This window comes from Myotis yumanensis, unplaced genomic scaffold, assembly GCF_028538775.1.
Source record: "Myotis yumanensis isolate MYYU_CA2020_CCGP unplaced genomic scaffold, mMyoYum1.0.hap1 SCAF_2, whole genome shotgun sequence".
In the NCBI taxonomy this organism is placed as follows: domain Eukaryota; kingdom Metazoa; phylum Chordata; class Mammalia; order Chiroptera; family Vespertilionidae; genus Myotis; species Myotis yumanensis.
In genome coordinates, this window is record NW_027223753.1 from 48,406,808 (window position 1) to 48,419,083 (window position 12,276).

Below are 12,276 nucleotides of genomic sequence, written 5' to 3' on the forward strand. Positions count from 1 at the left end.
AGTGACTTTGAACATTTTTTCATATGTCTTTTGGGTTCTGTATGTCCACTTTTAAAAAGTGTCTAGGTCCTTTGCCCATATTTTGATTGGGTTATCTTCATTAAGTTGTATGAGTTTCCTATAAGTTTTGGAGATTAAACCCTTATTAAATGTAACATTGGCAACTAAATATGAGCTCCCATGCAGTGGGCTCTCTTATTTTGTTGATAGTTTCTTTTGCTGTGCAGAAGCTTTTAATTTTGATGTAGTCCCATTTGTTTATTTTTTCCTTAGTTTCCATTGTTCTAGGAGATGTATTGGTAAAGATATTGCTGTGAGATATATCTGATATTTTGCTGCCTATGGTTTCTTCTAAGATTTTTATGGTTTCCCATCTTACACTTAAGTCTTTGATCCATTTTGAGTTTATTTTTGTGTATGGTATAGTTGGTGATCTAGTTTCCTTTTTTGCTTGTATCCGTTCAATTTTCCCAACATCATTTATTGAATAGACTATCTCAACTCCATTGTATGCTCTGACCTTCTTTGTCAAATATCAATTGAGCATAATGGCTTGGGTTGATTTCTGGGTTATCTCTTCTGTTCCATTGGTCTATATGTCTGTTCTTGTGCCAGTAACAGGCAATTTTGAGAACAGTAGCTTTGTAATATAGCTTGATATCTGGTATTGTGATCCCTCCAACTTTGTTCTTCTTTCTCAAGATTGTTGCGGCTATTCGTTTTTTTATTATTATTCCATATAATTTTTGGAAAGTTTGTTCTAGGTCTGTGAAATATGCTGTATTTTAATGGGGATTGCATTGAATCTATAGATTGCTTTGTCTAGAATGGTCATTTTAATGATGTTAATTCTACCAATCCATGAACAGGGTATATTCTTCCACTTGTTTATATTTTCCTCTCTTTTTTCAATGTCCTGTAGTTTTCTGAGTACATGTCCTTTACCTTCTTAGTTAAGTCTATTCCTAGGTATCTTAATTTTTTTGTTGCAAAAAATTGGGATTGTCTTTCTAGTTTCTCTTTCTGTGAGTTCATTATTGGTATAAAAAATGCTGTAGATTTCTGGGTGTTAATTTTGTATCCTGATATATTGCAAATTCATTTAATAAATCTAGTAGTTTTTCAATGGAGTTTTTAGGGATTTCTGTGTACAATATCATGTCATCTGCAAATAATGACAGTTTTACTTCTTCTTTTCCAATTTGGATACAATTTTTCTTGTCTGATCACTATGGCTAGCACTTCCAATACCACGTCAAACAGGAGTGGTGAAAGTGGGCGTCCCTGTTTTGCTCCTGTTCTTAGGGGAAATGGTTTTAGTTTTTGCCCATTGAGGATGATGTTGGCTGTAGGTTTGTCATATATGGCCTTTATTACATTCAGGTATGATCCGTTTATTCCCACTTTGCTGAAAGTTTTTATCAAAAAAAGGTGTTGGATTTTGTCAAATGCTTTTGTGCATCAATTGATATGATCATGTGTTTTTTGTCTTTCAAGTTATGTGATGTATCAGCCTTGCATCCCCAGAACAAATACCACTTGGTCATGGTATATGATCTTTTTAATGTATCGCTGGATGTGATTTGCTAGTATTTTGTTGAGGATTTTAGCATCTATGTTCATCAGGGATATTGGCCTGTAATCTGTAATTCTCTTTCTTTGTAGTGTCTTTATCTGGTTTTGGGATTAGAGTAATGCTGGCTTCATAGAAAGAGCTTGGAAGTGTGCCTTCCTCTTGAATTTTTTGGAACAGTCTGAGGAGGATTGGTGTTACTTCTTAAAAAGCAATTCTTAATAAGTCCTCTAATGAGATAGAATAACCTATTTTATGACAATTCATTTAATTAAATTTTCTAGAGTACACTGCAAAGAGGGGATAGCAGTTGTACTATCTGTATTATAGCTTGATTAGTCACAATTACTATCAAACCAACTAATTCTTAAGGTCACGAGTAGATTTTTCTCATTCCACTCTAATATTATTACCAATAATGAATTATAGGGGGTAACTGCCAATATTATACTGTAAAATATATTATGTAGTAAAGACTAATTAAATCAATATATCAATATTAGGAGTGATTATTTCAAAGCAGCATATTTTCTACCTTTAACATGTCAGCAAGTTCTTCAAGGTGTCTTTTTCAAATAAACTTAGAATTCTAAAGAATATTATTGCCCTAGCTGGTTTCACTCAGTGGATAGAGTGTCAGTCTGTGGAGTGAAGAGTCCCGAGTTTGATTCTGGTCAAGGGCACATGCCTGGGTTTCGGGCTCAATCACCAATAGGGAGCATGCAGGAGGCTGCCGATCAATGATTCTCTCATCATTAATGTTTCTCTCTTTCTCTCCCTCTCCCTTCTTCTCTGAAAACAATAAAAATATATTGAAAAAAAAGAGAGAGAGAATATTACCTGTATGGCTGCCTTTGTGGTAGTCACTTTATCTGTTTTTATCTCTGGTAATGCCGTCAAGATTTTTGATGAACCCATTCTGCTTGGGGTCATACCGAGATGTGCTTTTGTTTGAGCTCCTTTTACTGGACTAAGAAGGCCAGTAATAGACTTCTTTTGCGGACTGCCTAAGTTCCTATACCAAGAAAAGAAAATAACACAGAGGACCCACAACTGAAGAAAAACTAACCAACACTAAAAAGAGACTTTAATTAGAAACATGAAAACAATCTAAACATATAAATGAGAAATACTACTACTACTACTTAAAAGCTCATTATGTATAAGAATAGATCTAGAATGTTTATATGCATTATGTCAAATTTTCCACGCAACTCTATGAGGTTACTATTACTATTATTTATACTAGTTATTTATATGGAAACTTTAGAGAGAAACATTTCTAGTAGAGTTGAAATTTAAACCCAGGTAGTCAGATCCAAAGTCCACACCGATTTCTCTGGGTCTGTTCCCTTATCTGTATAATGGGGATAATAATAGTTTCTAATTCATAGGTTATTTGAGGATTAAAATAATTTATGTTATAGTTAGGAAGTGTCTGACATGTAGTAAGCACAAATGAGTGTAGAGTGCAGTAACATAGGCAGGTTAAAGCATAAGTATAAACCTGCCTGAATAATTACATAATAATTTTAATAAGAAGAGAAGTTATCATCAAAATGTTTATGTCCTGGAGAAAAAATATGATTTTACTTTTGGATCTACTCTGTAACTTCCCTAAGACAAAAACCTACCTTATCATTCATTCTAGTACTCTGATTATACTTTGGATTTCTATAAAATAAGGACAATCTGCTCTTAGATTTTAAAAAGGGAGTAGATGTTCAAGAAAACTTTTTAAAAATATATATTTTTATTGATTTCAGAGAGGGAGAGAAATAGAAACATCAATGATGAGAAAGAATCATTGATTGGCTGCCTCTGGCACAACCCACACTGGGGATAGAGCCTGCAATCTGGGCATGTACCCTGACCGGGCATTGAACCATGACCTCCTGGTTCATAGGTTGATGCTCAAGCACTGAGCCACTCCTGTCCTGGCAAAAGAAAATGTTTTTAATGATAGCTTTACTTTCAAATCATAAATGATCAGAGTACAATAAAATATTTTTAAAGACATTAGTACATTTATTACTACTTCACACTTTGTTGTTGTCCATTCCTCTACTAAAATATAAGCATGTTTAGGGCAAAAACTTTTGTCTTGTTCATTGCTATATCCCTAATAAGAAAGACAGTGCCCAGTATGTTGTGGGCACAAAATAAGCATTTTTTAAAAAATAAATGACTAAGTGAATTCCATTCAGGTTATATCTTTTTTAAGTATTCTACCTGTCCTCCCCCCTTCAGACTCTAAAGGACTTTACCTTCAACATCTCTAAGAAAATAAAAATAATCAAGTAAAACCTCCTTAAATTATGTTTCCACCTTCATTATAATCTTCTTCCTCATCCTACAAACTCATATAAACCTAAACTCAAATTTCTTCCTCTTTCAGTAAAACAGTTGCCATTCTTATCTCAGGCTATCTTTCTACCTAGGCTTTGAAACTTGTCTCTTACTACTTTCTCAGGGATACTTCTCCATCAATAATTCCCTGTCTCCTACATTTTATTTCATATCTTTTCCCCCTAGCATATAATTATGCTTCAGTCATCCCCTAAACTTAAAAATCTTTCCTTTAGCCAAGTCTTCCTCTATCCTTTACTACATTTCTCCTTCTTTCATAGTCTAACTTTTTAAAACATTAGACAATTATACTGGCTACTTCCTTACTCCTCTTATTTGCTTCATAATTCACTACAATCCAGTTCTACCTTCTCTTCTCCTACTGCACAGAAACCATGTTTATCATGTCACCATTTATAGCCCCAGCAAATAGCACTCTGCCTACTACATTGAGAAATCAGAGAAAGTACAGACTACTTTTTAAAAGAAATTCCTTTCAATTATATTAAAAATTTATAATACATGTGTAATTATGTTAGACAACAAATGTTCTCAAGAGGCAAATTAGTGGGCAATAAGATGATTTCAGGAGGAAATAACCAATCTGAAAATCACTGTCTAAAGAATAGTCATGATACCAGAGGCCAGGTAGCTCTATACTCTTAAGTTTGCTAAAGCAGGGACTTAATTTTTTAAGAATATTTTTATTGATTTCAGAGAGGAAGGAGAGAGAAACATTGATGTGAGCGTTAAACATCGATAGGCTGCCTCCTGCATGCCCTCCACCAGGGATTGAGTTTAAGATTCTAATGGAAAAACTGGATAACATGCTCAACAGATGAAAATTCTAAAAAATCAAAGGAAATGAATAAACCAAAAAGTTAGTAGAATAGAGAAACTGAGCAGAGAAATGGGATAAAAGCATTGAACAATTAATTACTGGTAGTTTTTAAAAGAGATTGTCCAATATTGTTAAGCCAAATAGGAAAGACCCAAAATAAGAAAATTTGGAGTGAAAAAGTGAAAGTGAAAAATTAATGTTTCATGTGATCCTTTCCAAGATCAGGATTAAATCCTAAAAGAAAGATGAGAAATAACATATGTATTAGGTCAAACCATTGTAAACTTTAGTGTCTGTCAAATTTTATTTTAATTATACAACATGGCTAACTAAAAAAGTGAAGGTTATACTATTTCCCATCTCCCACCTAATTCTTTCCTTAACAGGTAATCTTCTATGAATTTGTCATTATTTAAGAAATTCCCAAGGGAATTTTTCTAACTATCTCAGCTACTATGAGAGTTGTATGACTTTAAAAATTACATGAACTCTACTCAATTTTACCTTGAGATTTCCATACCTTCAAGTAAAAACAAAAACCAGACGAGTAACCAGTCACTAAAGTACAAACTGATTCATTCGTTCAGTCATCAAATATTTATTGAGCACCTTCTGTATTCTAGGCAATAGCAGTGAACAAAACAAAAAAGTCTCTGCTCCCATGGAGTACCATAGCTTGGGTGAAGGCAGATTAACAAACAAGTATACCAAATACCAAATAGGTTTACTTGTTTTATGGAGAAAAATAAAGCAATGAGGAGGAGGAAGTATTATACACAAACACACACATTAGTGAATTCTTCAATAAGGTGACATGTAAAGAAAATGAATCATGAGGTTATCTAGGGGTACAATATTCCAAAAGACAGCAAATGTATACATTCTGAATTGAGGAAATAATGTGCCTGATATTACTGTGGAACAACAGTGAGTGTAATTAATCAAGAGGAAGAGTCCAAGGTGAGATACTGTAAGTAGTGTTTCCACTCTGAGTGCAATGGGAGCCAGAAGATGGTTTTGAAAAGAGCCAGTTATTACTGTAATGTGGGCATCGGCAAGACCATTTATGTGGTTACTGCAGTGTTACAGTGGCTTACATCGGAGTGGTAAGCCTGGATTCATTTTTCAGGTAGAAATGGTAGAAGCTGCTGATGGAGTGGATGTTAGAGAAGTCGAGGGTAACTCCAAGGCTTTAATGAACTGAAAGAGAAGTTGCCATTTTATTACAGAGTTGGTTAGAAAATTAAGTTAAGTTTTGGATATAAATTTTGAGATGTCTTATTAACTTCTAAGGGCAAATATTTGCTTTTTTGAAAGTCTGTTTTCTTGGGAGAGGTGTTGGCTAGCGATATAAACTTGTGAATCATCAGTGTATAGGTGATTTTTAAAGGCATGATAATGAAAAAAAGACTGATCCCAGCAACACTCCGATATTTAGACACGGGGGAAATGAAGAAGTAACAGCAAAGTATTTAGAGAAAAGTATTCATAAACCAAGGGGAGAACAAGGGAAGAGTGGTGTTGTCCTAGAAACCTCGAGAAGTGACAAACCAGATCCAAGCTGCTGCTGCTGCGTGAGAGTTGAGAATGAAACAGACACAGCCACTGAATATTGCCAGGCAGCAGCTACTGCTGTGGACCTTTACGAAAGCTATTCTGCTGGGGCGGTAGAATGGGCCAAAATCTTGAGTATCATATTCAAGAGAGAACGGGAGGTTCTCTCTCTCAAAAAAAAAAAAAAAATTCAACAAGTTCTGCTAAAGGAAAATGAGCTGAGCTGGAGGAGACTGGAGAGATGTTCAAAATTTGGGAAAAGAGAAGAAAAGGGGCCTGGAAGTATGGGAGAGGGAGCTAATCGGGGAACTTGAGCGGCCCCGCTGGGCAGCGCGGAGGGAGCCCTAGGAGCTGTGCGCTTTCTCCGGACTGTCATTCACCGGCTGCAGGACCGCTAGGATGCTGTAAGCAGGAATGAGCTTAGGGCAGGAGGGTATGAGGAGGGGGTAGGAAAAAACCGAAGGCACAGCTCGTGGGCAACTAGCTTGAGACGACAGGGCGGAAAAAAACGGAGGAGTGCTAGCAGGATGGCTCTCCACCAACCCGGCCTTTTCTCATGGGGCGAGCACGGCCGGCGGGGGTCTGGTAAAGGCTGCATGTGCTGGGCCAAGGAAGGAGGGACACGACCGCCTGGAGGCTTCCGATGCTGTTGACTGAACCCGGCTGCAGCTAGAGGTTCCTTCCCTCCGCGAACCGGAGGGCCGGACTAAGGTTTCCTCGCCGGAACTTACGATGTGGTGCTCCGCTTCTTGTAGTTGTCTGTCGGAATGCCGAGCATGGTGGCGACGGGCTGGGGAGTGGCTGACCACCCCTTTCCCCGCCGGCTCCGGGAGCCCCTGCACCCCAACCCCGGGCGTTAGCGGCGAGGGCTGAAGCACCGGAATGTTTGCCGGGCGTCATGGAGACGGTGGAGCCCGGGCTCAACAAGCGGCCGCGCGGTTGGCTGGCGGCTGGAGGCCGAGGAGGAGGGCGGAGGCGGAGGGGAGGGCAGAGGGTTGGTGGAGCAGGAGGAAGCTCGGGGAGACGACTAGAAGAAGGAGGCGGGCGGCCCCGGCCCCAGGCCCCTCCCAGGCTCGGAGTCTCCCCGGCTGCAGGCGGATGGATGGGGCTTCTCCAGGCGGTGGCGGCTGCAGCGAAGGTGGCGGCGGTGGCGGCGGCAGCGGCTGTAAGTGCAGCCTCCATAAACCACCTCCCCTCTCCTGGCCCTTTTCGGGACGAGGGGCTCCCGAGGTGTCCTCTGTCCCCTTTCTCCCCTTCCCCTCCCCCACCGCAGAGTACCGCCCGGAAGACCCTGAACTTCCGGGGAGGGGCTGCTGCCCGCTTCCCTCCCTCAGGGGCGCGAGCCGCCGAGGCGCATGCGCAGCTCCCCTCCGCCCCCTCCCCCCCTCCCAGCCCGGTCTTTCGCTTTGGCAGTGCCCGCGGCTGGCTGGCTGGGAATCCGCAGCGGCGTGAGTGTGTCTGACCCTGATCGCCTCCGCCCCTTTCTCCTGTCGGTCTCCGGGTCCAGGTCGGGGTGGGGCTAAGCTGCCCTCCCCTCTGTGGCTCCGCCTCTTTTCCCCAGCATCTTGGGGTTCGGTTCCAGCCCGGGGGAGGCTCCTGCTCGCTCTGCAGCCCTGGTGGTGAGCAGGGTCCTGGGCAAACCATCTCTTTCTAGAGGGAGTGAGGGAGGGAAGAGAGACTCCAAGAGGGCACTATTGGGAGGGACCGAGGCGCTCCCAGCCTCTGGAAGGATTCCTGGGGACAGATGCCTCCCCCTCCTTTGGCCTTGTTCTCCCAGCTTTTCATGGAAAGATCTCTGGCCTGTAGCTTCTCTCTGGTCCTCGCTTGCTGGGTGACCTTGAGCGAGTCACTACCCCTTCCTGGGCCCCAGTTATCCCTAAAGCTTTCGCCAATGCTAAAATTCTTAATTTTGCAGAAAAACTTAGGACTGGCCGGTCTCCTGGGGCCGCTCAGCCGAGGTGATCTGGAGTTGACTGAACCTTCTTTCTTCATTCATGGGTGGAATGAGTTGATCTATGTAATTGAGTCGCTTTTATTCTTTTAAAGTTGGTTACAAATTGTATGACTCAAGATTCGCTCATGTTCTCAAAAATGGTCGTGGGATCCTTCTCCCAATTCCTGGACATCTCTTTTAAAAATTAGAGACAGGGTGAATGGTGAGCTTGTGGTATCATGGTCTCTGGTCAGGTTACGACTGAGGCTCTCTTTCCTTTGATCCAGATGGTGTGGTGGCTCGATTCTCCCAGTGCCTGGCTGAGTTACGGACGTGGTTAAGAACCAACTGGTTGAGGTTCAATGCAGACAAGACGGATGTGATGCTGGTAGGCAGGGGCACACTTGGAGATTAAGGGAGGGAAAATCCAAACTCCCTCAAGTACTGTCAGTATATTGTTCTTATATGTTCCCGTGTTGAGAACTGCTAATGGGCCAAAAATTTCGAGTTTGGGTGAAATAAAAATAACATGTCAACAGTTTAAGAGCTATAAAAATATCAGTTGGTGATAGTCTGATAAAACAGGGCCACTGGGTAAAACTCTTTTATGTAAACATTATGAGAAGAAAAGCCTAAACTGTTCCTTGAAGAACCAAAAGGTGTGTCTTGGGCTGGCGTTAACAATAAAAATCAAACTAACATCCGGATGCTGATGCTGATTGCCGAATAGATGAGGGGCTTCCAAATGTAATGCATTACTGCTTTGTAACCTGCATCTTGCCTACTAAACAAAGTAAAGGTAAATTCTCAGCCTTTATCGAAAACGTCGTTTTTAAAAATAGGTGATTTTTTTTAAGGTATCTTCAACCAAATTAGTGATTATCCATAAATTTTTTACCTGCACATAATGTGTAGGCTGTCACTTTTAAACAAAAAATTTAGGAAATAATTACAAAATCTCAAAGGCACTCAGGGACTCTGAAAATTATTAGATATAGAATTTGTTTTTAGGGTCTTGAATATGTTGCATTAATCTGTTTTACTCAAACAGCCCCAGGGTCTAAGTTGTTACAAAATTTTTTTGGTGCATTTTGAGAGGTACCTTTTGAATTGCATAACAGTTTATACATATGGGTATATATTACTTATATTTGAATCAGGTATCAGTATTGAATAAAAGGTTGTATTTCTTAGGATATGTAACTGCCAAAGAAGTTTACTTATTGGTTATTTTAAGGTATTGGGTGAAGTAAAATTGTGACCGTAAAATGCTTTTGTTAACAAAATAACTCTGAGTGGTTCTTGTGTATGTGTATTATAGCTTCTATAAAATTATTTAATAACTTTTTAATGGAGCATTCAGTAAATTGCTTTAAAATAATTTTCCAATATAATAGCAGTTTTGAACAGCTTAATGTAGTAAAAGTTAATGTTAGTTTCCCTGAAAATAGGAATCCTTTAGGTGGGGAATGGGAGCTAAAGAGGCATTTATTCAGGCTTTGTATAGTGAAGTTTTTGTTTGTTTTGGGACATTAGCCACAAACCTCACATAAAATTGGAATTAACCACACTTTTTAGTTTAATTTTAAACATAATACTTCAATTAACAGAACGACCATTTTGAATATCACATTAATAAATACTGTAAACCATAATATTTTTATGCAACTCATAGATATGGTGAGTTTTCTCATGCCTTTAACTGTCATATCCTGTTTTCAGCTCTTCTATTATCAGTAGACTTTCAGCATTTATTTTTTATTAACCCAAGTATAAATATTGACTGTTTGCATTTGAATACAAAGAAGACATCTGTTGTATTAATCCAAAGTGCTGAAGAACTCAGAGTAGCAGATGGAAGTAACAAGGAGGTAGATACTGGATTAATAAAAAGAATGTTTCAAAAATTAGAGTTTTGTTTTTTAAAAGAGCAGCTTCTTCATGACACAGTGAGTCATTGGAGGTGTAGGCAGAAAAGCCTGGTAATGAGTGGGGAAACATAGTAAGGGATTCCTACCTAGATAGGGAAGAAATATATCAAAGGACCTCCTAGGTCCCATCCAACACAGATTCTATGGCTAACCAATACTTACTTTTCACATATTTGATATTGAAGAGGTAGGAAGAGTTTTGAAAAAGACTTTCCTTAAGGTGGCTCCTAGAATTTGTAAAGATATATCACTAGAATAAAATGGAAGTAGACTGTATTGAATATAGAAGTCACATATTACTGATGACTTAAAATACTGGAGCTGTTTCTCTTTTGGAATCTCTGAACCAAAAAAAAAAAAAAAAATCACTGAACCCACCTTTATAAAGATGGGAAGAAGAAAAATGTAGAGGGAATGTTTTTCCTCTATACCATAATGCCACTTAAAATTAGTAAAAGTAATACATAGTATTAATAAACGTAAAGGTCACTTGTCAGTAGATAGATACCCATTCAAGTATTTCTCGGACCTCGATTTTCCTGACAACTTCAGAATTCATTCAGTAGCTTAAGAGGCTGTGATCCCTAGCTTTTTATCAGTTGGGATTTTGTTGAGGTTTAACTGAAGAATCAAAGTTTAAATGGGCCTTAGGCAAGCAAATTATTCCTGTACCTTGCATTTTTGACAATGCTTTAAAATTCTTTTGGTAACCAGCTACATAAATTTCATATATTAGCTTTCACATTTAAATGGAAAATCCTCCTTTATCACCATGATATTATAAAGCCTGAGTTTCTACCTCAAGGCCCCTCATTATTTTTTGTCTTTACCCACCTAAAGTCTATGCATATCCACTGTTCTTTGCCTTTAGCTGTTTCCATCAAACATCTCAAAGTGAAAATGATGTGACTATGAACTGACTTTAAAAAGCCATTTTTATTTTGAGTCCTAGGATTAAGGTAATTCAACAGGGTAGGTAACTTAGAAACTATATATCTATGCTAACATATTCCCTCCCCCAAGGAATCCTGAAAAACACTTTTATATAAGTATTCTAAAAAATACAATGAAAATACTGTACAATACAGTTAATGGTAAAAATTGTTTGTAGATTTGGGAACCTTAAAGTTTTCCTTTCTCTTCTTTCCCTTGCTTTTCTTTCAGTAGAAAATGTGCATCAGATGTTTATGTTTAATTGGTTTACAGACTGTCTATGGACTCTTTTCCTGTCAAATTACCAGGTAATGTCCTTTCACTTAGCAGCTACTTCATATGCCTGTAAATGCACAAATTATTATTGGACATAAGAATTTCAAGTTAATGTTGGCTCTTTAGAAATAGGAAACTGCTTACAGAGTCTAGAATTTTAAGGGAATACAAATACCTTAAGAAAACAGCCTCCCCCATATTGCATTGCAAGTTAAGTATTAAATTTTTCTATGTGCAACTTTTTGCAATATATTGTAGTACTGGCATTACATTATTTGGAGGGAATGAGTAGTTTTCATATTTAACTGGTTGATTTTGGTAGCCATTTTAAAAATTGCATTGAAAGGAACCCTTGTACATTTGGGGGAGGGCGGGAAACTGTCTTTTTTGAAATAAGACTGTTAAACTCCTGGCTTAGTAAAATATGTTAATGTACTTTTTAATGTCACCTTTGCATTAGCTAATATGTGCCTAAATAATGGAAGTGAAACATGTTTGTATTTTGCAATCTTTTGGCTCTGGCCATCAGAGTTGGCATTAAGGCCCAGGGCAGTTAGTTCTAGGACAATACATCATAATAAACTTTTTAAATTGCAGGCATTTGGGGCATTGCAAATAAGCAAGTTCTCCCTCCATGCAGTTCAGTCAGGGATTATGTCCATCAAAGAGCAGCTTTTCAATATTTCACGTTTAAATTTTTTTTTCTCTAGTGCAAAATTCAATGGTTGCACACTTACAGTGTTACAGGCATCGCAGCAGGTATGTGCAAAGCAAAGGAGATAGGAAGATGGCAGACTCACCCGGTCCCTTCTCTTAATCTCTGCCCATACCGCTAAAATTGCGAGATGCTGAATTTTACGTTGCCCGTTGCGAATCAACCGAGAGA

At 38.7% G+C, this 12,276-nt stretch overlaps 2 protein-coding genes across 6 annotated transcripts in view; one reads left to right on the top strand and one right to left on the bottom strand.

Annotated features, from left to right (window-relative positions):
- DNAI4 (dynein axonemal intermediate chain 4) overlaps nucleotides 1–7,379 on the bottom strand; it is a 58,275-nt gene extending 50,896 nt beyond the window's left edge. The window contains 3 exon segments of the mRNA XM_070405334.1: nucleotides 2,414–2,588; nucleotides 7,049–7,157; nucleotides 7,160–7,379. Coding sequence (XP_070261435.1) covers nucleotides 2,414–2,588; nucleotides 7,049–7,157; nucleotides 7,160–7,217 — 342 coding nt within the window. The 5' untranslated portion in view covers nucleotides 7,218–7,379.
- Nucleotides 7,368–12,276, top strand: part of MIER1 (MIER1 transcriptional regulator) — a 61,251-nt gene continuing 56,342 nt past the window's right edge. The window contains exons 1-3 of one of the 5 annotated variants that reach the window (XM_070405336.1): nucleotides 7,368–7,482; nucleotides 8,538–8,638; nucleotides 11,349–11,422. In XM_070405336.1, coding sequence (XP_070261437.1) covers nucleotides 7,416–7,482; nucleotides 8,538–8,638; nucleotides 11,349–11,422 — 242 coding nt within the window. In that variant the 5' untranslated portion in view covers nucleotides 7,368–7,415. Of the gene's footprint in view, nucleotides 7,483–7,846; nucleotides 7,937–8,537; nucleotides 8,639–11,345; nucleotides 11,423–12,276 lie in introns of those variants that run through there. The other 4 variants (XM_070405335.1, XM_070405339.1, XM_070405338.1 and 1 more) reach the window with 4 other exon arrangements.